The sequence below is a fragment of the Paralichthys olivaceus genome, chromosome 18, assembly GCF_024713975.1.
Source record: "Paralichthys olivaceus isolate ysfri-2021 chromosome 18, ASM2471397v2, whole genome shotgun sequence".
Lineage (NCBI taxonomy): Eukaryota > Metazoa > Chordata > Actinopteri > Pleuronectiformes > Paralichthyidae > Paralichthys > Paralichthys olivaceus.
In genome coordinates this window covers 16,643,111-16,669,721 of record NC_091110.1, presented here as the reverse complement: position 1 = coordinate 16,669,721, position 26,611 = coordinate 16,643,111, and the positions used below count along the sequence as shown (strand labels likewise).

Genomic DNA, 26,611 nt, shown 5'->3' with positions numbered 1-26,611 from the left:
CCCCACTCACACACACGGAAACAGATCTTCACACAAACAAACACAGACACAAAACGTAGGCTTAAACTTGTGGAATTCACATTCACCAAAATGTATACATCTCCTCTTTTTGTGCAAATGTGGTGAAGCACGCCCCTGACACACACACACACACACACATTTTTTTCCCCCTTCCCCTCTCCTCACCCTGAGCTCTCTGCTCTGCTTCCCCTCCACTTTCTTCTCCTCTCCATCACTCCTCACTCTAAACGCAAGGTGACAGTCCGTAGCCAGAGACGAACAGATCAACACAGAAACGATAGAAAGAGCGAGACGGGGGAAACCAGAGGGTGAGCGACCTCTTGACAGGAGGAGAGGGGACGGGATAAAGAATCAAATAAAAAGGTTTTAGTTGGAGAACAATGGAGGCAGATAAGGGAGAGTGTTGAACATTTTCACTTGTTTCTCATATTTAATTTAAATAAAAATGCTTCAAACGCCCAAAGTTATACAGGATAAAAATAAATGGCCAAAAGTATGTGGACAGACAGAACTAATTAATATTGAGCGTAGGCAACTTTGGAGCCTGGCTGGAGGGATGTGTGGCGTAAAGTTCAAATTATGTAAATGTTCACTATGAATCCATAATAAATCAAGTTTTCCTCTTGTTAGTAAAAACTCTCATATATGTGATGTTGCAGAATAAACAACATACAAACCATGTTTCACAGTTTCCTTCAACACTGTTATCTTAAAGAAACTGTGAAGTGTTGATGCCTGATTAAATCCATCAAACTCTTTTTTTGTGACGTGAGAAGGATAATATAAATAAATACATTAAAAAAAAAAAAAGGCACCATGGGTGAACAGTACATATGGGGCTTAATATATATGAGCAAAGTATTGTTGCCTTAAACCGTTCAAATCCTCTTATCAGACACACGCAGAGGACAAAACTGCTCTTCATGATGTACAAACAGGAGCCTCTGAGGTTTAAAAGAAAACTTAACATACGCCACAGTCGCTCTGAAGTTTGCTCTGGATTTCTCTTTTGTTCTCTGGGTTACTGAAAATATTTCAGCTCATATTTGGCTTATTTTCCTGCAGGATTAAATCTCCCTTCAATAAACACTGCTTACTCATGATTTGACCTTTATAAAGTTATGTGAAACTTAAAGTCTGAAACTTATCAGCCCAGTGAAGTGAGACAGACTCCTTCCACTTCACAAATAACCTTCATTAAATACACATAACTAAGAAAATAACACAATGACAACAAATATTCACCTTATTTCAATGTCTCCTGCAAACGATCAGGTGAAGAATTCAAAGAAATATGCACGGAGGGAAAAATCATTTTAATGTCAACCAAACAAACTATTTCCACCCTGCATTAAACAACATTAAACACAGCTGCCGGGTCTGCTTTAATGTGCTGCTTCTCTTTTGTGCCATTAAAAAGAAACAAGTGCATAATTCAGCTGGTATGAGTGCGTTTGAGCCCAATGTTATTTCAGGAATTCAAAGGGTATGTTTTCAGCTTTGCTCATTATTTGGAGATGATGACGGTAAACAAAATACTGTGGCGCCATTTCAAGGTGTCTGAACCTTAATTACATTTTTAATAAACTCCCTGGCATCTGTGTGTGTGTGTGTGTGTGTGTGTGTGTGTGTTTGCTTTCATGCACACAAATTACCCATGAGAAAAAAGCATTTTGTGTGTGTCTGTGTGCTTCTTGTTTTTTTTTCCTAAAGGGTAATTTCTGGACACAGGCACACACGTACACATACATACACAGTTAATGTACTGTACACAAAGGAACACACACAGACACACATGGAAGCCCAGATGCTACATGGGCCATATCTGGTGAACTCCAAGACACGTTGATATTGAAGCTTCTAATGGCCGTCATTAATCACATGATGCTAAATCACTTTAGAGAGAGAGAGAGAGGAAGGGAGCAGAGAGAGAGAAGGGGGGAGAGGGGGAATAAAATGGAAAATGTGATAGAGGACAAAGGTAAGAGAGTGAGAAAGGATCTGTGGAGGAGGCAATCTGAAAGGAGGAGAGAAAGGGAGAGCGATTTGAGGGATCAATAATTTACTATGATGACATTGATTTTCTAAACTCTCTCTCACACACACACATTTTATTTTTCGCAGCACTTGCCTGTGATACTCGCAGCAGCTCTAATGGTGTGTTACATTAAAGATCATGTGATAAACCACTTCTAGTTTCTAAAATTTCAGGGTGACACTTCTTGGCATTTTTTGAAAACCTTCACATGAACCGGGTTTGGAGTGGAAATTGACGCCAACGATGAAGTTATGCTACGATTAAAACAAGATGGTGCATCTCTGTGTTGTTTAGCTCACACATCTGCAGCTTCATTTTCTTTTCTTTTAATGCACTGTTTGTTTCTATTTTAAAATTTGGGACGGTTTGAGTTTGCTGTGTTGCCGCGTCTTTCTCCGATTACCATGGTTACTTGTGAATCTGACCTTTTTAATTAACACTTCAACTCCGTGAGCCATGTGATACTGCACCCCCTCCTTAAGAACAGGAGAGAGAGAGAAACCAAAGGCTGAGATGCTCTGTTTCCTGCCTCTGGCTTGTGGTTTGCTGTTCGTGTGGCGAGACCAAAGGCGGCACCCATATCATTAGCTGTGCAGACGTATGAACACGTCCCATCTATAAACAGTCAACAACACTGAGGCGAAACACTTCAGCCTTGAACGTGACCCAAAAACCAAAAAGCACACATCAGCAAGGCTGCCATCAGAATGACTGGCCTCACTGTGTGTGCGAGTGTGTGTGTGTTAGTGAGCGGGCACATCACATAACCACTGTGTGAAGGGTAAATAACGGGTTTTGATGCTGCCAGGGGAAATTCCCCAGTCAGATTATATACAGATCAATTTTCATGTGGGTTTAGGGTTAGACAGATGTTGCTATGCATTTATCACTACTTGCGCCTAAGTACACACGTACACACACACACACACACACAAGCAGATGCCATGACTTCATCCGCAACACCCGGGACATCAACACTGAAACATACACAGTAAATTAAATGGATTACTTTCACCATGACAGTTAATGAACTCGTTGTCGTTGCGACATTGGATACTGTTATCATTTGACCCATTGCTCTGGAGAAAACCAACATATTTCCATGCATGGCCCCGCTCACATTCACAAATGTTGGTATGTGCACAGAAGACAAGATAAACCATATGGTCACTGCAAGACTACAAGTCCTCCTTAAAGCTGGAAGTCGCCTGCTTTACATTTCTCATTAGCACTGTTTGCATTTAGCAGATGTTGTTTAAAAAGAGTGTAACAGAGAGGCCAGGTGGGAAAGCTTTCTTTTTTTTTTTTTTTTAATGCAAAACAAAATAAATTGAAGGTGCAGTGAGCAAATGATGATAGTTGAGAGGAACATGAAGTGATTCTTCAGGACCCGCATTTCTATTCATGAGAAATGACTGGGGCGCCACTGTTGGTCAGACTGGAGCGGGACGACTGTCGCTCCCCTGGTGGAGAACAGACGCTGAGGAAGAGGAACACAGGTGTGTACAGGCTTCTCAGTTGAGCTTCAGTGCATTAGACTGGTGCGAATCGAAAAGCTATGCCGAAAACAATTAAGGGCATTGAATCTCAAACTAGAGAGCTGGTGGCAGTCATTGGAGGGAGGGAAGGTTGATAGGGTTGCTTGGATGGATGGATGGATGGATGGATGGATGGGTGGGTGGGTGGGTGGGTGGGTGGTGAATGGGTTGCAACCATGGATGTATTACCTACTACACAAGAGCTTGTTGTGGCAAAGAGAGGCTTGTTGCAAGTTTGTCTAATCTGCAAACCAAGATAGGGCCCATGAACATTTTTCAAATAGAACATTATGAAAATTGCTTCTTTGAATCAGTTGAAAGGAAACTTCAAAAGGATAACTACTCCGCATTAGGAATTTTCAACCATAAAGATTTAATAGTTCATGGCCAAGGGCCGTGTTTCTTGGACTGCACAATGAGGATGCAAAACAATACGGGGAATTCTGTTTTTGGACAATTAGCGGTCACAAATCTGGAAAATAACATTAAATTCTTAGGATGCATCCATGGTTACAAAAACAAGGCAGCTGAGAGGGAGTAAACAGTTGTCTACTTGCTCTAGGTCATGAAATGCATCTTCTTACGTCCTGCTAAGCTCGCCCAAAAGGTAAAGTTTATCTAACCTCGACCACATTAGCACTAAAAGAAAAAAAAAAAAATCAGTGGCTCAGTCAGTGCACAGCGGTTCACTGGCTAAGCCTCGCCTCGGTTTATGTAAACTACTTTTAGAGGGAAATACAAGCACACTGAACCACTGCCGTGTTCGAGGTAAGTCTGAAGAGCCATTAAACCAAAGATCAAATCAATAATGACATCCTGCATCACATTAGTCTGAAGTTTCAGCCTATGACACCAGTATGTAATCGAATAAATTATGTTCCATTTACCCATGAGGCCATTAATCCAAATCTAATGGCTAAGCTTTGCATCTGAATTGACTTTCAATAGGCTGTAATACCTTCCAAATCTAAGGACAGGAGGGTAAGTGAGGTTCTATGAAAGCTTGATTCTCTCCCGTTACCCTTGACATTGCTCAATCCTGTATTTTGAATTTTATAATAGGCAACCTCCCGGTTTCCTATTTCTAAAGGATTTCTGAAGATATGAAAAATTGTTGTCATGTAGAAACCTCAAATGAATAATTCATTTTTTTCAAACTACAATGGACAGCAGACATTGTCTCTCAGGAAATGTGTCCTGAGCCTTAGAAGAAAAAAAAAACCCATTGAGATTGAATTCTGTAATGACAATAGAGGCCAGATCTAATAAGCTGTACTAATACCTCTTTTAAAGGGGTATTTGATGCTCGGCGTGTTTGACGTTAGCCCGTCATTAACCTGGAGGTCACAGAATCAAGACAGTGAGGACGAAGCAGGCATTTTTAGCACATGGACGGCTGCAGTTTAACACGGACAAAGGGAATATAGAGAGATCACACTTTCTCCACTGCATTTCTTTCAAAGCTGTATTGACTGTGAAACATGTTGATGCAATATCAAAGATATCAACAATAGAGAACTCTTACATTGGCTCTGCCTCAGAAACAAATGCATACCAATGCAATTTAAATGTATTGTTTAAATATTAGTCAATATATTGAATGCAGGTGCTTTTAAGTTGTACAATATTTGTACACCATAAATAAGATTAATGAATACTCTATAAGGATTAGAAGTTATGTATGATATATGTTATTTAAGTAAAAATATATGCATAATAGCAGCAAAATGTAGTTAAAGTATTAATGTATTAAAGTCCTCTCGACATAAATTATATATAGTTCAACCAACTTTGGAGTGAGCGATGGCTGGAACATATTCACTTTAAAAAAAAAAAAATCATATCTCAAAGACAAATATTCGCATTCCCTCCATTCAGCCTCCGATGAAAGACTATTTCGTTTCAGAGTGTGACTCGTGGAGAGCTGTGATAGCACACATGCTTGAGTGTGCACACAGCGAGTCTGGCTTTGGATGGATGAGTTCATTAATGTGAGGCTACATGTGCCAAAAACAATCTTTCTATCTGTGTAAAAATGTGTATATGCTTTGCGTTCATGCATCTTACATAGTGTGTGTCCACTCTCAGTTGTGTGTGTGCACTGTAAGGGTGAGTGAGTGTCTCTGTAGGAGTGTTATGTATCTAATTGCTGTATGCTTTAATAATTTACATTCTCTACTCTCTGATGCCCATCATTAAGAAATGAGGGAATTACACCCAGCTGCATGAGTGCACGTCAATGTGAGTGTGTTTGTGCACATATGCTTGTGTCTGTGCATGTGTTAGCTTTGTGTGTGTTTACATTGTTGAGTGTATAATCGAGGTTTGCATTTATGCACATACAGTTTGTGTGTACATCTGAGAGTATCCCTGCACACTTATGAGTGTGTATGAGTGTGTGTGTGTGTGTGCATGGCCCTGCCATTTGTGTGTATGTGTGTGCATCATCTCTGAACCTCTTCCGACCATTACAGTAAATGTACATTATTCATTGTAAGCTGCCAAGATCATTATCAACAGAGAGCAGAGATGGACAGAAGGAAATGAAAGGAGCAGTGGAAGCACCTTGGATAAATAACATTTCACATTTTGTCACAGACTCCGGCTCAAAAAATTTATTTTATCAGATTTCTTGACCACCGCTCCACCTGAACCCTGATGTTTTTTTTATATTGTCCTTATGAGAGGCTTCATAGTGAGATTTAACATGTCCCTACTGTTCGTCTTCACATTTTATAATGGTGACACTAAAATTTACAATCTTATCTAGAATAGGCTTTAAGATAAATATTTGCATGAACCTAATGATGTACATGGACCTCATTAAGGTGGCTAATGTGGACTGTATAAGCATATTAACCTCTGATCTATTGTCCTTTAGCCACTGCATGGATACCAGCTTCTTATTTATTTGTGCAGTAACGAGTCATAAATGCTGAGCAATTCTCGAGTAATTTCCAAGACGCTTCTTTGAAGGAAATCTGTAATTTGGTAATATTTATCAGGGGAAATGAAGGAAGGCTGATTGATACTGTAAATAATTTCCAAATAATTCCATGTGTTACACACAGAATCAGAACAGCTGAACATGCAATGTTGTAAACTGTGTCCAAAGGCAAACAAATAGTCATACACATCCAATCAGAAGAAGCAATTATGACATCATTTCCAGTAACTAGGAAAAATGTTGGGAAATGAAGAAAGTAAGTTAGGGTGCAATTTGCTTTTTCTATTTAAATATGATTTCCAAGTAACAGTTTGAAAAAACATGTTTCATAACTGACATATAAACACACATCTTGAATAATTCTGTAGTCATGCTCAGAGCAGCGATGCGATCTTATTATTAATTCCGCCTTCATTTCCCAGAAGCTTTTTCACAATGTCAACTATCTCTTTTCATTGAAACTCAGCACTGTAACAAAATACCACCGGGAAACCGCCCGTAGCCAAAAGTGAATTAGGTTAATTATCTCTTAATAAGCTTTACAGAGAAAATAGAACAGCAGCCACAGAGAGAGACATACATGACGAACCTGAGGCCAACAAATCCAATTTTTATTCTGAGCCTAATCACAAAACACTGAATGTTAAACATTGCAATTTACAAAATGACCACAGCGGATGTAAGTGGACCTCAGCTGCCATTACAACATTGGTTATCACAGAAACAACCAGAGCATGAAAATGCTGAGTAAAGATGTTCAATCCTGTGTCTCCATCAGTATGGGTGTTCTACCGTTCTTTTTCTGACGCCATTTTGTGCCATGGGAAACCAAGTCATACAAAACAATGTCAAACTAATCTTTCATGTATATGAGGAGGAAAACAACCACAACAAACTACTGAACTTATAAAAAAACATGCTGTTAGGGTTTAATTTACATTAACTATGAACTGTAAAAGTATGATCTGAAACAACACGACAGAGAGGTTAACTCAGAGAATGAAAATGAGCAGTGTCAAACAGAAAAAAAGACAAAACAAAGAGGGAGACGACAGAGAGAAAGTGGATGGAGGGAGGGTGAAAGAGAAAGGAGACTCAGTCGACTGTAGTATTGCTTTGATGATTTCATCTCTCTCCGATTAGCAGACAATAACTTTTTCCATCCAAACATGCAGAGAGAAATCTGGAATTATTTCTTTTCTCCTCTCGACCTTTCTGATACGGTTCATCTCACTTCCTCACACAGCTGCTGACAAACATACTCACACACACACAGCTGTTAGCTGAGAGAATCCTCTGAACATATACAAAATTTATTACGTCATTCTCTGTTTGAAAAATCACTTAAGCAAACTGCTGAACGAGTCTGTTATCCACCGCAAACATCCTTCATCACTGTACAGATTCTTCTGAACACTAAGAAGAGGTGGAGGTTAAGTAAATACAAAAATATCATCTGTCTCTGATAATAACTCGTATCACAGCAGATGATTTCATTGTTGATGGATGCAAACTAAAATAACTCCAGCTCGATGTAACGAGCTATGTCACCTACAGAGCATACAGCTGCTTCACCATGGCAACAATATTCTAAATGTGATGAAGATGATAAGGTCTTAATTTAGCATCTGAATACACATTTGCATTAAAATACACAACATGGGAGGAAATACTTGCATTTGTTTGCCAAATAACTAAATACTGGGAGCATCTAGGCATTGCACAAGTTCATATAGGGAAGTTCCATCACAAGAGTTCATGAATGCTGGGAAAAAGGGACTAAAAGTGAAAATGAAACAAGCATTATTTTCCGAACACTATTTCTTAATGGTTAATTTTGCTTATACGTTCCATAGTGTGAATGTTTCTCCTTCTGCACCAAATACACAGATCATTACAGTAGTTTACACAATATAAAACCAAAAATGAAGCCACGTCGAGGAAAAACATTTTTGAGTAAATGTTTTGAAGTTCATGGAGGATTGGTTGAAAAAGAGAGCAACGCAGGAGACACACACACACCGACACACACACACAGACACACAGACACACACACACACAGACACACATGTCATTAGATGCACAACTAAAAATCTGCCAAAAACATCAAGTTTCAAACTGTAAAATACATAATTAGACTTGTGGTTGTCTGTTTGTGTTTGCATGCTGACCGTTTGAAGAAAATCCTGCACAAATAACTAGCAAGCTTGAGCTTTAGTCAGTGCACACACAAACAAACACACACACACACACACAGACACACAGACACACAGACACTGATGCAGCCCACATTCTTGTCCAGCCAAAACTAACATCTTTGTATTTTTCCACAATAAGAGCAGCTCGTTCGACACAGGAGCTATGTTTGTTTGAGACTCCTTTCATCCGCCCACCCCGACATGTGTGTGTGTGAGTGTGTCTGTGTGTGTTTGTGAACATCCAGAAGGCAGTGTTTGTTTACCCTGAACACAAGTGGAGTTCCTGCTTCCCATATCCCTTTCTCTACAGCTTCTTTTTTCATATCCGGCGACTAAGTTTTACCTCTTCTTTTTTTTTTTTTTTTAATCAACTACTTCTGGAAGGTATATTTCTGTAGATTCAGCACGTGAGCTCCAAAGAAATAACTTTAATATTAACACCTTTTTAAGCTGTAACATTGATCGCACTGTTGCCTTCTATACGATCTTACACTTCCTGTCCCTGCCACTACCGTCTCCCTGTCTTTTCCCAAGCTGTTGTGTTCTGTGAGTATATGTCCTTTGGGATCGTCCCATTTAGCCACACTCCAGGCTCACAGCTGCCTGGTCCCCAGAGAGTGGACCAACAGGCTGATGTAATTGAGACATCTCCTCGAGGACGGCAGTGCTGCTGCTACAGTGTGTCTCACACTTGGGTTCCTGCAAAACACAGCAGTCCTCCATTCATCAGAGACACACTATCTACAGAACTGTACCACTGCTGCTCCTTAAACTTTCACCATTAGCTTTGAACTGCTACTCTTGCTACACCTACTCCAAACACTAAACACCATGCATCCTGTAATTCTGCAAGTGTGATAATTACTTCTATTCATAGTTATGCTCTAAATAGTTTATTTTACCACAACTACTATAATTCACAAATGTTATAGCTACCAGTCCTCAATTTGCTTCTCTTACATCCAACTACTACACCTACTTAAACTCTAGCCCATGAGAGAGACTGTCCTCCAAAGGAGAAATGACGTATAGAGAAAACGCATTATGGAAGTGTCCTAATGTCCAATGCCCTGAAGACGTGATTGTTCAGGTGGTTAGAACCCTACTGACCCTACTAACAAGTAGAAGGATGCCCCGAGAGTTCATATGTCCGACAAGGCTAACGCCCCAAATTTCCCATGTTAAAGACAGTGAAATAAAATCCTGGTCCACTGCAAATTGTGAAAAAAATGATGCCAAGACTCAGATGGAGATATTTAAAATTTGAGGTGGAACATCGTGGACACGTTTAAGACAAATTGTCTTAAAAACATCATGTTCGATAATTCAACTACTTCCTGTGAACTGACTGTATGAAGGTGTGTCTGTGTGAGAATACAGAATGTAAAGTTACCAATTTATTTTCAAAGCGGCTTTATGGCACAATTCAATTGAGTTGGTATTCACAACCTGAATTTAAACAAACATCGTCTTCTCCAACTCGCTCAAGGCCACTTCGTATCAACGCACAACTTTTCATTGACAATATCAACAATTTGTTGGAAAATGCCACTGAAGATTTCTCTCTTTGTGTCTGTGCAGCAGAAAACATTCCTGCAGCATCTTAAAGGGCGAAGCTGTCCGCCCGTGTATTATCATCACTTTAATAAGTCACTGAGTAAGTGGGAAACAATCTTCTCTGGAAGTGCAGATTAGTTTGAAATGGCCCAAATAGACTAAATGGAGAAGTCACTTTTATCCCTAGGCATGAAATGATGTTAGAGGCTGGTCCATTACACCCACACACCCACACATTTAGAGAATATAGGCAGACAAAATATTGCGAGCATGCACACTCTTTGGAAAATGCATGATTGCATGTGGGATTCTACATTCAGACTACACCCATGCATGCACTTGTTTTGCACTCTGCTCTCTTGACATACATCAATGGATTCATTTTATTTCCTCGTCTTCCATTTGTGATGTCTGACTTTCTTTTCATCCACAGACATGGCTCATTGTGTCTCACTGTGTTACTCGCTCTTTGTCGCACGCACTACTCTGCACACAGAGGATGCTTGCTAATTTCCTCACTTCACGGAAGGCTCAAGAATATAGATGACATTTTGTAGAACCTGAATAAAAACGCACAGTGAAACTTTTATGTCGTGTATGGAATACATTTTTCATACCATTTGGATATTCTAGTAGAGCTGAGCCCGGTCTGCACGTGACTCCAAGAGTCATATATGTTATATTTTATGTAAAAGTTGCCAATGGCTGTGATGAAATTTAAAATTCTAAAATGATGAGTCCTGGAAATCTATTTTTGATGAGTTGCCTTGGTCCTGAAATGTCATTGAGAATATTAAGACAGTTTCAAGAGACAAGGTTATTAAGTCATAGCTTCACTTTAAGGCATGAACCAGTTCTCACTTATTTTCTATGATAATAATTGACTTTGATGCTTCAATGGTGAATTACTCTCAATCTGCTTGGGTGGCAGCTTTCCAAAATGAACGGTACGGATTATCTATGTATTTTTCTATACTTTCTTTTCCTGCTGAAGTGTTTGTGTGCACCCGTGAGGCAACAGTGTGTGACTGTTATAAAAAGAAGAGAAAGCTGAGCAAAGTGTTTGTAACACTAAGCAGTGTCTCTGTCTGCACTTTGACAAAACATTTATGTGGGGTTTTGGTTTTAGGTGTGGGAGACGTTAAACTGAGCGGATGTGACAGAGCTGCCTGCACGGGTCATCAGGAGAGGACAGTTTTACCTCTCCAAACATTTGGACAAAGACACGCACACAAACACAGAGAGATAAATGGCCGATGAGCATGTTTTCATGGATATCTGACCATTCCTGAGTCTCTTGACGTCAATGGAGCAACCTCACGGCTGGACACTGAGCCAGGGGGAATAGTTTCTGGTCAAAGCCTCTCCTTTCTCTCTCTCACACACATCACACACACCAAGCACAAAAACACGCGGACACACACAAAATGGTGAAAAAGGGCCAAGACAGCCTAGAAATTTCTGTTTCACTGGATACTAATCAAGAGGGAACAGGCCTCTACCTTCCTGGCACAGACACAAAAAACACACAGTGACAGCCACTGAAGCACACACAGGCACGCACACACACACACACACACCGACAAAACCCCAGCTTTGAATTTTGTCAAAAACAAAGATGCACACCCACAAAGACAGTGACAAATTAATATAAAGCGCACAAAAAGGCACCCACAAGCAGCTACACCTGCATATACAAACCACTAACACACACACAATTTGCTGACATTTGTGTTTCGCGGAATGTCAACTGTAGGACAGCAGAGACAAGATAATAATACAGACACTACCTATGGATGGGTAATCAGAGAGAGAAAGGGAGAGAGACAAAAAGAAAAGCAGAGAGAGAGAGATAAGGAACTAAAACACATGATCCCTGACTCACCTCCATTTACAGATGATCCCTTTTGTTATTGTGAGACAGAGGTGGGTTAAAAACTTTTTGAATCAAGTATATGATTTTAAATCTGTGAATGAAACGAGCAGCGATCTAAAAGAAATATGGAGAGGAGAGGAAGGGAGGAGGAAGATGAAGATGAGAGGCTAGGAGAAGATGAAGATGAAAAGGGGAGGTGAAGAAGAGGAGAGCAGAGGAGAGGAGAAGAAGAGGAGAAGAAGAGGAGAAGAAGAGGAGATACGAGGAAGAGGAGAGAAAGAGGAGACGATGTGACTGTGTAGAGGGAGAGACAGATGAGGAATCAAGAGTCAATATTCTCAGTTCCAGGAGAAAAGAAATTCAACAGGTGATGACGGACAGAAAAACTGAATAATTTTGTACATTCTTGAGATTGGTATAACAAGAGGGGGTGCAGGGTTATTAAAAGGGAGCAAAGAACAAGAAGGCGAGAGGACCCTCTATATCTTGCTCTGCCAATTACCAGACGTATTTCCACGGTTTTGTTTCATGCAGAGCATCTGAGTGGAACGGAGCTGGAGCAGTGAGAGTTTAATTGGAGCGAGGATCAGCATTTTAGAAGACTCAACGTGACGCTCTGGCGGAGCTCAGCCTCGGGTTTGCTGCAATTGGCTTTTACGTCATTGACAACATCAACCTTTTTGTCTGCATATTATTTATCCATGTGCCCATTAAGCTGTTTACCAGCAATGTTCCACTGTGCCTCAATATCCCGTTGGCTGCAAAACCATAATGCTTATTTTACTATTTTAAATGAAAACACACTTTATACGCTCATCAAATATTAAGTTTCCTCCTGTTTTACCATTTATAGGAGGAAACCCACATGGCATTTCACTGTGTTCTGTCTTTTCCTCTTTTAGTTCCTTGCTGAGTTCATATTTTTTCTTGCAGAGAATTCACAGCAGCTATTTTACTTTCTCTCATCACTGCATACACTTTCTCACGTGTTTGGTTAAATCCGAACAAAGATCCTGACCCTGCATTGTTTTCTGTGATAGGCTCCTGGTCCACCTCTGCATCCACCTGGTTTGTATCTAACTTAGTTTCTCTCTATTATTTCTTCCCAAGAAAACTTTTACTGGATCTGGACGAGTTGCTCTAGAATCCACTGTTGGACAATTGAACTTCTTCTTTAAACTTCCAAAACCCCATCCCGCTAAATAACTTGATAATGCCATCCCCTTTCAGGGAACGAAAGATCTGCAGGTCATTTTAAAAAGTTAAAAACTGAATGGCATTGAGAAGAACCACCCCCCCGGTCAAAATTGCCTGATGCACAGTATGTGAACCCCTGGTGAGGACAGCGGGAGCTGTAAAGTCACTTTATGACTTTGAGTAGAGGCTTTTATACACCAAGCAACTGAGAGAAAGAGAGAGTAATGGGTGATATGGGCGAGACTAGGAGGGGCTTTAAGAGGATTAGTGAGAGAAACAGAATGAGATAGAAACCGCAGGATCGGGCCGGAATTCAAAAAAAATATGAGGAAGTAACAAAAAAAAAGTAGTTGTAGTCTGGGTGAGAAAAATAAGTTGAAGTGAGTTTGTGTTTTGTGGTCTTGCTTTTTCCACCCTAACCTCGGAGTGTATCACCTGACGTACAGATGCATTTAAACCTTTGTAAGGACAAAACACCTTCATGTTATTAGGAGCAAAGAAAAGCAGTGTTTTCCTGAGGCCTTAGTGATTTTTTGCCACATATCGTCTCCTTGAAACAGTAACACAGAGAGGGACGTGAAGGGAAAACAATCCATCTCGCCAGATTACTGCTGATACCCAGCGGATACACAGAGGCCAAAGCACACAGTGAATCCTTCTCTCTTTTTTTTTTAATATGTCTGTATTTCCCTCATGGCTTCCCATTGACTTTTTAAACTGGGCCCATTTTCCTATTTGTTATGGTTGTCTGCTACAATAAAGTGATGGGAGATGCTGTTGTCCTGCAAATAGAGCAAAAAATCGAGAGGGTGAGAAATTGGCGATGTGGAGCGGAACGAAAAGAGGAGAAACTGGAGGGAGAAAAAAGGAGAAGAGGGAGCAAGATACTGATGCTAGGGATGAATATTCAGAGATGAATATTCAGATGTTTACTGCAGCAAACCACAACTGAATGTTTAAATTCAGACGGTAATGGGGGAAAAAATCAGGAATATGAATTGGAAAATTCCTTCAGATCAATTTACGATTTAGAATTTTCCCATCAAAGCTGTTTCTGAGCAAAACTCTGGAAAAGTTTGGTGAATGTTTCCGTTTCAACTCAGCATTACAATTCTCATTGAGTCTTTTTTCTGACCTTATGCTTTATTAATTCCTGCAGAAGAGTGAGCTAGAGTACAGCTCACCCAGGCTCTCGCTCAGGAACACTTGGTGGCACTGCTGACTTAGAACAAATCGTCACAAAGAGAATTTATCTAAAACAAACAAATCTGATAAAATGTTCTTTCTGGAGATCAATATTTAGGCAGATGCTTTTCCCACGTTAAAAAAGAGAGAGAGAAACTAAATCGATTACCTCTCCTTCTTGAAACATTATGTGGCAGAGCTAAAAAAATGTTCTTTCCACCAGGGTGTCATCAAGATTTACTTCCCTGACACTGTGGTTTGTATTTGTCGCTCTTCCAGGTGTTACCTTCCAAACATGCACATGAATTTTTAAAATTCTCGTTCCAGCACACTTCTCACACTGACAGAAATAAGACCCCTGAGACCGGCCGGGGTTGAATTCAATTCCACAGCCGTGTAAATCCTCCATGCAAGTATTTTTCTATTTATTATGATTGACTGGGACGTGGGGGGGGTGGGGTAATTAAAAAGGAGGCTGAGTGGCTCCAGCAGTGGACTTGCATGTGGGGCCAAATACTTCCCAGTTTAAACAGGAGGTCCCAGAGGAAACAGAGCTCTACGCGTTCACCCTCCTCCATTGTGATCTGTCTGCAAGGAGACAAGACAATTCCATTACCCAGCTATGTAGCACGGGTCCCCTGAGTGTGAGTGTGTGTGTGTGTGTGTGTGTGTGTCTGTGTGAATGGTGGGGTCTACACACAAACAAGCTGCCCGGAGAAAGGGAAGAGACACCAATTGGTGTCTGTGTGTGAGAAAAAAGTTGCCTGAGGGTAAGAGATGCACATCTACTTAACAAGAGAACTCACTCCTCCTTCAAGTCATCTGCGGCAAGCCTGACGGCGTGCATGTGTGTGCATGATCTTCCGCAGCCTTAGACATTTGATTTGACCTATTAATCAGGAATGGATTATTTTAACTTAGTTATTTAAATCATGTCCTTGGGTAAAGAAAATTTACAGGGCTCCACACAAAAGTGCATCAACTCATACATATCATTATTCTCTGAAAATATTGAAAGAAATCTAAATGTTAAATCAAGTGAAAACAAAATCCAGGTCCACATGAACATTTAATGAGGTCTTTCAGAGGTCATCCCCGACCCCTCCATAAAATCTAATTCAAATCGGATGAGTACTTTTTGCACAATCCTGTGAACTAACTCACAAACAAACTCAGATGAAAACATACACTCCACATGTCAGTCTACTAAATACGCCTGATTATTTCCATAAGATCCATAAATTCCCTGGGAAATCTCACATTGTTAAAACAAACAATTCCTTTCGTCTGCCCTCTTGTCCAGATCTGTGCCAAAATTTAACGGGTTCTCTCTTGGCTCACGTCCCGTCCCTCCATCATGTTTCATTAAAATCGGTTCAGTAGTTTTTTGCGTAATCCTGCAGACAAAATCACAGACGGGGGCTAAAACATAACCTGAACTATCCTGATGTGTGCCTTTGGTTTTTTAAATAAAATATGTTATAACTACTTGGTTATTATTCACAGTGTTGGTGATGCTTCTTTAGCAGAGTGAACATACATGTTTATTCTTATTCGAGAGCCAAACGGAGAGAAAGGAAGAATAGATTCTGTTGCATGTGTGACCACAGTGAGCGTCTCCTTTTCTAGACTTTATACATACAAACCACATGAACACAAACAAACATGTGTACACACGCTTTAAACCGAGCCAAATGGACTTGGCCTCGTGACCCAACCCACACCGACAATGCTGGTGGTTAAGACTTCAGTTATCATTTGTAGTCTAAACCACAAGTGAGTTTACATATTGGCACCGCTGAGATCAGAGAGCGGCTCCGACTGGGGTTTGTTTAGAAGAACGACTCCGTGCCAAAGCTGGAAGCCCCCTCTCATGTGTGATGATTTATGGTATAAATTCATTACAACCCTCGCTCAAAATATAAATGTTTTTTTCCTTCATTACAGCTGTTTAAAATCTTGTCATTACAGTAATGCGAGTGCTTTGTCTGTAGTGCCCTGATTGCCCTGTGAATTGCCTGTCAAGAATTTCGAGAGAATTTAAAAAGAAAGAAAGAGAAACGGTTCTGTTCTCGTGTGAGTTGGCAGCCTGAGTGAGTGGCTGGCACACTGACGGGCTGAGTAACTGGCTAATGGGCTCTAGAGACGGGGAGTGATCAGCGATGGAGCGTTTAGATTCGCATGTCCTGATGTTTGGAGGGGCCATCGCAATTTCACAGCTCTGCGGCAAATCATCACGTTTAGGAGTTGATGCTAACAGCTGGAGGAGAACACGCACACAGGTATAAACACGTGCACACTCTTTTAACAATTACCTGTTGTGTTCACCGTGAGTTGAATTAATCTGTGTGTTGGTTTGGCAAATTCAAACCCAGATTTAAGGCCATTTAGCCAAACCAGGGACCATGCAGGCCTTATTTTGTTTTACATGAAACTGCATGGTCTCTGTCAAATAAAGAGACAACCTATAACAGATGTGACAGCTTAAAACACTCTTAGACTGCACTAGCATATAAACAGATTATTCACAATAGCACCAATGTGACGTCATTAAAATGCATATGGAGCAAGGGAGCAATAAAGCCCCCACATCAGACCGACGTTTTTTTCTTTCCCACAAACAACAAGTTTATATATTCAATTTAAACCGACATTAAAACGTCAGCACGGACATTAACGTTCAGTTAGTTTCTGGCAGCTCTGTCAAATTGCAGAGCTTTTCATCATTTTCATTAATTTGGGCTTTCACATGCAACTTAGAAGCCATATGGTAAAAAATTTGTCCGTCTGATATCACCTGGAATCACACTTTAATTAAAAAATACATAGTGAAGTACAAGTTTACTAAGTGCATGTAATTTCAATGCTCCAGAGAAAAGATTCCACTGATGTCTTATAAGCTCTTCTTTCTAATCATTTCACTATGGAAACAGTGAATTAGAAATAATAAATGATCTAATATCTGCTGAAGTGTTAAAGTGTAACCCCCACATTAAACTCACATAAGTGCAATTGATTTTACACTTGAAGCTACTGCACCAGCGAACAGTCGGGCCGTCTACAAGCAGACCATATGTCTTACAGGGTGATGGTGTGACAGGTCATCAGGGTGACTGGCGGGTTACATATATGAGCCTCTGCTGTAGATGTTGTGTTAGCGAGGAGTCACAATAACTGGTCTGGTGCAGTTGTGATGCTATAAATTGTTTAGCTGACGGCCAGTGAAGACAACAATAGATGGAAAGATGGACAAAACAAGCAATAACACCCTTGTTGTGACAGCAACAAAGGGCTTTAGAGCTTTATCACCTATTGCTTATTAAGCCATAATGAACTTTTACTGTCCAGACTCATTCACTGTTTTTTCTCCAACTGTCTGCACCTTCCTCTCCCTCCACCCCCGTACTTCACTTCTCTTTGTGCAGACAGTCATCGAGTTGTTTAGTGATGAACTGGATGTCTTTCTGTGGGTGTCCCTGAGTGTCTGATTATAGTGGAGATGGACACTTTTTATACAGTAAACATTGTGAGGCTACAACACCCGGACATGTGGACACATGTGCAAGCACATACACACAAGTACTCACGCACATGCCAGCACACATCTGAATTTGTAGAGTGTTGAATATAGAGCGGGACCGATACAGAGTTTTGAAGGTGGATGCAAAAACTATTATTAATATTAGGAAGTACGAAATTACCCATAAGACATTCATAAAATATATTATAGCAAATAAACACAAAATAATTGTCAATGATTCCTAAGATGTCATGTTAGTGTATAAAAGAAAGAAAGAAAACATAAATGCAGCCAGGCTCTAATTGAATACATGTGACAGACACAATCTAAAGATCTAGTGGTGAAACATACAAAGACGAGGACACCTCCTAGATGCAAACTCTGAGAGACAACTATAAGTTTGATGTGATTGAGGAGGGGAGGTATGAAGGCTCGGAGGAATATAGACAGAATAAGGCAGATTTTCAAATAATACAGAAAAATATTTATCAAGAAGAGATGAAGGGAAAAAGTGAGAGACAAGAAACAATCACAAAGTTTGAGAAAAACTGAGACAAGGTGTAAAGAATGAGAAATTAATAAACATAGACAGATGGCTCTGTGCTATTCTCCTGATAACACCGCTATCTGTGCAAAACATAACAAGCCCCCGGTGCAAGTCGTAAACACTGCATAAAATCAAACTATCATCACGATGGTAATCACAACAAGTGTAGCCTGTCATCATGTCATTATCACTGTATCTGCACACAACACTTTTCTTTCCTAGGTGAAAGGTAACGTCAGGAAAATGTGCAGATAATAATATGAAAAGTGTGTTTAATGAGAGAATCTAAAAAAAGAAAAAACAGATCATTGCTCTGTGAACTTGAAAGGGTGAACTTGAATGATTACACTGTGATATCATTATATTAGTTGTATGAAATGGTCTCAAAATGATGACAATTATAGCATTTATCGCAATGATTTCTGGGAAAATTATCTTTCACCTCAGTTTAAAGGTCTACTGCAACACTTCCTGTAGCTCTTTCAAAGTAAAAGCACTCCAGCGTTTCTGTCAATTGAATCAATTGATTTGTTTTAATAAGGTTTCTATTGTAGATGCAGGACCGGAGGATGCATGGCTTCATAACTTAGTGTCGCAGCATTTAGTTGAGTACACAGGGTACTTTCTTTCAAGGAAATATCGTAGTCAAACCAGAAACCTCACATAGCAGCAGCCCTGCCTGCGTGAGGAGACGCCCGTGAGATGCAGCAGATCAGCGACGCAGCCGTCAGGTGCTCCCCACACCCCCAGTGTGGCACAGGTGTGATTTTTGTTTGAAATGCAGAATTAAACTCGACGTGGCCCGAGCGTGTGAGTCCCGAACATGTCATAAAATCACCAACTGTTATCAGGGTAATTATATTCACTGCCAGGCTTCTCCACTGGGGTATTGTTCCCACAAACTTGTAATTCACCCCTGATGAATAGTTACGCCATGTACGCTCTCCTGCACACACACACCACACAACGTGAGACCACCAAAGTGTCATTATGATGCACCACAGGTAACAGCAACACACGCACACACACAAGCAGCATACACTTCTCTATCTCAATCTTAGCGCACACACACACACACACATTGTGGTCTTTTCTGTTTGTGCATTGCATCACTCACCCTGCTGACACAATCCACCAAACATAAAACCCTCATTAATTCAGTATTATTTCAGCATTCGGTAATTCATCATTGCCGATATGATTAACCAAACTGTCACACTCACGTACAGTCTCATTCATCAAACGTTTGCATGGAAATGTTACGTCCACCAGGAGCCTGGGAGGAAATCTTGATAGGTGATGAGGTGATGCGCTTTGCTTTCTATTGGTTCTGAGGAGAAGTTGATGAGATCATAGACTGGAGGTGGGGTTTTCTGTTTAAACGATAAGGTTATGCACTGGCCAGATTTTCATTATGTAATTGACTGTAATAATATATTAACTCAGTACAGGTAAAGTAACAGGACCTTCATTTATTTCTTTGATTTTGACCTGAGTTGCTACGTCATCGTGTTTTTCAGAGCGAGGGGGGTGATAACTTCTCCCCATACATCAAAACTTGTCACTTTTGGCATCATACTGAAGTGATCGGCCACGACCGATAACAAAGAAATATCAAATTTTACCTGCGACAATCAAATAACAGCTTCAGTATAACTCCGTGGGAATTTAATTTCGAGATATTGCCTGTTCGTCATTGTGCTAACAGACTCATGTGGAGGGTGATAGAAAGTGATTACTTATTTGTGAGGAAACACTGGCCAGCAGAGAGAATGCTCGATTAACTCCCAGTGTTTTTAAAGGCAAAAACAAAACATTATATCAATGTTGAGTAGAATAATAGATGTGCAACATCAATCATGGGGCATTACTGCAGTGACGGATGCATTTAAACAGGGAAAACTTATGTTCCAACTGTTCAGATGCAGTTGTCATTATAAATCTGAGGTATAAGTAGACGTAAATTAAATAAAATTAAAACCAGACACACTTCAACACTTTTTTGATAGTTTTCGAGTAAGTAGCCTATTAGTTAATGTAATAATATTTTAATTATTACACGAAGAATATAAGAGTCAAGGCTGGATAATAAAACAATATTAAGAATTACTGCAATATCATTTATCCAATTCAATATAGCAAAGGTTTAATATATACATTGATTTATTTTTTCTGCATTTTCCAAAAACTAAATGTGAGATTTGTATAATGTTTTTTCTGTTTATTGAGTGTTTTCACACGATGAATATAAAATGTTAACTCCATTAAAAAATAAGACATTTTTCATGTTAATTATCGATAACCTTTATAATTTTGTTTTGCCTTCCGCCCTAGTAAGAATTTGGTATTAAATAAATAATATCCAAGAGAAAATCTTCAATAAAGATAAGGATTTCCAGCTCTCTTGTTAATTTGGTTTTAACTCTGCTGTTTTTAAAAGTTGGCACATGGATGAATGGAGATTGAGCTAAATATCACATTTACCAAAGGTGTTTTCAGTCCAATTACCATCAGGGGCTCTTGTCATTTACAACTCCATCCCACCTTAACACCATTATTATGCACAGGCCCAGTGAATAAAACCTTCACCATCAGAATAATGGATCTCAAAGGAGGCCATTGCCAACTCACAGGCCACCGTGACATGCTGTTAAATTGACACTCATTTAGCTTTTGTATGATTATTAAAATGCACAGCACTAACAGCAAAATGACCGAATGTCATTTTAGCAACTAATCACGAGAGCTTGTCAGCTGGCAGTGGCTGGTTACCATAACAATTTAAGTTTTATATTCGCATTTAAAATTTAAATGAAACACCCTTTCAAATATTATAACTTACTATTAAAATTGTCATTTACCTAAAGGTTTTTTATTATCCAAGCAACAAGAAAATGAACTTGTGCAAATTAAGTGCATTAATATTACAAGGTCTGTAACACAAAGTCATAACGTCAGCCCTTGAAATGATGTGTAAATGTATTCAGCTCTATTGTGGCAGTAATAGAACGACTGTAATTGCTTAGATCCCATTCCTCGATGTGGCTTCTTTTAACACACGGCAGATTACGGTGCTGTTAGCTTCTACAAACTTCAGCTGCAATCAACAACCTGCAAAACAGCCTCCGTGTCATTCAACAACTCGGTGATTGTGAGTGTTTGGTTTCACCCACAGTGACTCATTTGGGAAATCTGGCACAAAAACCCACAACTGTGAAGATACTACCAACAGGCATTTTTACATGTAAATTCACCAAAGTAGTTTATATCTAAGTATATATATTTAAGCAGTAATTCCACAGTTGCTCTTGTTTTTTATGCATGAATATGACCACAGGCGGTAAACAATTAAGAAAAACTTTCATCTCATCAACAGCATTTTTCCATAGATGGCACCTTAACATTTACGGGTTTATGTAAAAGCTAACTAGCAGAAATTCCTGTATCAACATAAAACAAGCTTGTACCAGTACAGAACATTACTGTTTATAGGTGATTTTCAAATCTCTTCTGATTCTAAACTTGCATCTTTCTCATGAAAAACAGTGTCCAATTAAATTCTTATTTAAATAAATAGACACCTCCACTTTACAGATGTACCTGTTGGGAGATATAACCATATGTCACCATTGACACACTTAGAGTGACAGCATTAATCTGTTGATCAGATCCACCATAAAACATAACATTTAAAAATAAGAAAGTGACCACAACAAGAGTTGAGTGGTGTGAGTATGGGGAAAAAAGTTCAGCAGAAGGTCAACAGGACGAAAGCAGAACGTGATAAACAGCAGAGCCACAGAAGAGTAATAATTGGTTGTCACCCTGCTGAGGAAAGACAGTCGGTGTAAAACTAAATCCAAGCAGCTACATTTCAGCCTCCGATGCTGCGGGTTCAGATGTTTTTGGTCACAGTAATCACATTAGCCGTATGCTGACTTGACATGAGCGGACAGCACAATTGCTGGTTTGTATTGAAATGATGTATGAGATGATTCGCAGGCCAACAGAATTTAATGCGTTGAGATCCTGTAATTACTAGTTTGCCAGCAAATTGCATGGTGCAGCATCGTTTTAAGTCAATGCCAGAACTACGTCAAAACTGAGCAACCCTTGAACTCCCTTCGCAGCTAGTGCAACATTCTGCAGGACGGATATAACAGACCCATGAGCATGATTATTGTAAATGATCCATATTTAGTTTTTGCTTTTGTGCAAACACATAAGATTGAACTGAAATAAAAGTGAAGTGCAATTACATAATTTTTTCATTCTGTCTTTTCCTCTCACTCTGCACTGCAGCAATGGCCCAGTTCGCCTTTGGGATTATTAAAGATTCATTTGCAGATTCATCCTGTCTTATTAGATGTGATATTTGGTCGGCGATTGCCTGGGAACTTACTGCCGATGTGGAGGAAAATGGTGTCACGCCTCTCGCCGTGCGGGTTCTGAAAGCAGCTGTAGAGTCCGTTGTGGCCCAGGTTCACTTGGGTCAGGCTCAGTCTGGGACCTTCTAGATGGTGCTGGGCCTTCACATCTGTCCCGTTCACCTTCCATGACACTGACGCATCATTGTCCAGGGAGCCGCACTGCATGGTAACATCGCTGCCCATTCGCTCATACTGGTTCCTGGCAACTGAAAGCACACAGAGGCAAGGACTAACGGTCAGAAACATCAACGAATAACAAGTCAAATATGTGCATGGTGAAATCACTCTGATTTGTACGCATTGGCTCTTAGCAACTGGAAAAAAAGGGGTAAAAAAAAAAAAGCACAGAAAATTGGGGACATTCCTGCTTTTTCTGGGAAAGTTGAAGCGATCAACAAGAAACAGCCACAAGCAACTTGAGCGAATATAATTTATTAGGAACAGTTTTTAACTGGCATATTGAACTGAATACATCATTTTTTGTTATTTATTTTAGTACAGCTCTGCCTATCGCTTAGTCACTGATTTATATTGACAGTGATGGACCAATGTTTTTAGATGATGGAAATCATTTATATATGAATGAAGAATGGCAAAAGAAACAAACAATAAATCACTCCTCCAAAACCTTAAGAGGAGGCACTGTACAGGAAGATGCTACTTGTGTTTTCTGTGTTGCCTCTATCCTTGTATCAAGGATTTTATCCAGGACACGGAGGTTAGTCGCCCTGCTTTGTTGCACAGGATCTGTCAACAAGATCTCAGATTAACACTTAAAAGGATCAACAGCACAACAAGATACAACAATAAAATATTGATCCCCATCTTAGGAGAAGCCCCTTTCTGATGTGGGATCCAATGCTGTCCAGATCCTCGTCTCTATTTTTGTCTGCCTTTCCCCTCCCTCATTTCAATTTCACCACAGTGTCTCTCAACTTGCTGTTTTTCGCCGGAGCGCTCTTCCTGCTCTCCATTTCTTCAGACGTGCCTCTAAAACGCAGCCGATACAGATGTCACCTAGTGAACCTAGTGTTTCATGTATATTTCATGCCCCATAACAGAGCCATCTATATTTAATAGGACAAGATCCCTGTCCCCATTAACATTAACCTGACACTGTTTGTTCTCTCTGTCCTGCTCTGTCTGTCGCTCAATCCCTTTTAACCTCGCCAGCCCTCGCTTGTCCTCACACACGCCATCTCTTCTTCTCTTTCCTTTTATCGCTGTTCTTTTCCGACCCGTCCGTCCCCATCATCTCCGTGTTTGCCACTTTTCTCTGAGTCCAAATAATATGCGTGCATGTGCATGTCAGTGGCAAGAAATGCAATGTTCGTTTGATCTCCTTCTCTGTCAAGTTACTTTGAGCAGATGTGTGACTTTATTTACATAAAAAGTTATTCGCATCTTAGCGGGGAAAAAAACCCATACAGTTTGACTTTGATGTTAGCTTTGATGATGTGCTTGGTGCCTCTCGTGCTTTCTGTGGCGACTAAATGTGGGGAGAGAAGAGATGACATACTTTCCCTTGCTATTGTATAGTCTGAACTTTGATGTGGTTTCTAGAAAAATTATAATTCTACAGGATATGCTGTACAGTCTTATTAAATCTACTTTTTTATCAAAGTGAGAGAGCATATCATCTAAAATTTAATACCATTAGAAAAGGCTCTGCCCAGTCCCTTTTAAGCTGTTATCCAAGTATGAGAGTAAAATCTTAATCCTCCTCTAACCGATGTCATCAGAAAAGAATATTTACAAGTCTAAAATGTTTCATAAAATGCTAAGGGGTGTGCCCCATAAAATATTATGCTGAAATTACCTTTTTGTGGATTTTTCTTGTGAATGTCCTCAAGTCCTTGAATCCTTGACCTCATCTCTCCTGCCACTTCCCATTGTTCTTATCCTCTCAGGTTACATCAATCTCTTTCTACCTCTGTCCTTTTCAATATCCATTCATCTCTCTAACCTTTGCTTCTTTCCCTGCCATCCCTAACGGTAAAAGTTCTGCTCTTTTCTCGTATTTCTAAAAACCAAACTTCTTACTCTCCTCCTCCTCCACTGTCTGGGCTCTATTTGAACAATCTAAGTTGATGGTGCCACTGCATTTAGGGAATGTCCTAATGCATTTCTGCTGGTTCAATGGTGGTAAAAAGGTTGCCCCACCCAGGTGCAGTGTTCAAAATTCCTACTTTCTAGAATGTCTTTTCAACCTGTCCTGCGTGCTGATTAGCTAAAATTGCCCCTACGATTCTAGTCTGGGAGGCGACGTGTCGGTGAGACTTCTTGAATTGTGTCTTTGAATAGGTCACACATTGGGAGTGGTGTTGATTAAAGACCATTTTGCCTCAGATCTTGGCATGTTCCTTAATTTGTTGGCGAGTGGACATATCAGAATTAAAAGTCATCTAGTGGGACATCGCCATTATTCTCACTGTCTGATTCCCTTGTCTCATCCTCCCTCTCTGCTCCTCTCCCTCTCACCTTGAACCCGCTCCCTCAGAATCCAGCATACATCACTGATAATGAATACTCTGCACACAGGCCACACACAATGCTCGTAATGGTATCAGTGGAAACACTTGTGAGTACACTCATGTACTCACTAACACATATGCAAAGGCCCTCGCCCTGCCCTGCATAATGTCCTTGTGCTTCATCAACATACAGACAAGCGGGCCTAATAACCATAATGACATTCAGCTCAAGTGCTATTGATCTTTTGGTAATAGACAGGTCGCTGTAAGAAGCTCTACAACATTATTTTGTACCAATTAGATTTAAACCATCAATGTCCTTCAAAAAGCTTAGCTTTTACAGTATTTACTCAGTATTCAACTTGTATATGTTGATGCCAGATCATTGGCTCCCTCAGGAATAAAGTCTTTGACCCTCCTGGAGGCAAAGCAGTTCAAAAACCTCCAGTTATTAGGTTTTGTGTGCTGCAATAAATAAGTCAAGTTTTATTGATACTAAAATAATGATTAAAAACACGAGGTGAAAAACAAAAAATAGAATCAAGGGCACTGCATGCGGATGAAAAAAGGTTTTTATCTCATGTGAATCAATTGGAGTTCAATGAGGTCAAACATAAGAGTGCCTGCTTTGGAAATGTAAAATACTTTTGTGTATTTTATGAGGAATTTGCCCGGTTATTTATAATTACATCAAACTAACCTAAAAAAACTAATTTAAAATTTAATTTGCAGTTTCAAGGTTTGGAAAAATACACATGTTCTTGTCTGAAACTCAAAGAAGTGTAAATTTGTTTTAATTTCTTACTTGTTCGGGGTATAAGGCTATTTTCATGTTCTTCAGTGTTTGTTGGAACAAGCTGGGTACAGTTTGTGCAGTTGTCTTACAATGTGGAGCAATGACAGGGAGCTCGAGGGGTTACTGGGAAGACGCAACTCGTTTCTTGCCATTAAGGCAAAGTTGAACTTTTTTATTTATAGCAGAATTCCACAGGGCGCTGAGAATATTGTAGTTCTCATGCATTCTCCTGATGTTTTCCCAGAGCAGTGCATTAGCATTAACATGTTATGTTGAGAGGTCAACGA

At 39.9% G+C, this 26,611-nt stretch overlaps 1 protein-coding gene across 4 annotated transcripts in view; it reads right to left on the bottom strand.

Moving 5' to 3' along the window:
• cntfr (ciliary neurotrophic factor receptor) overlaps positions 1–26,611 on the bottom strand; it is a 198,614-nt gene that overhangs the window by 52,970 nt on the left and 119,033 nt on the right. For all 4 annotated transcript variants that reach the window (XM_069513854.1, XM_020104218.2, XM_020104217.2 and 1 more), the window contains one exon: positions 23,027–23,260. In XM_069513854.1, the coding sequence (XP_069369955.1) occupies positions 23,027–23,260 (234 nt within the window). The remainder of the gene's footprint in view (positions 1–23,026; positions 23,261–26,611) is intronic.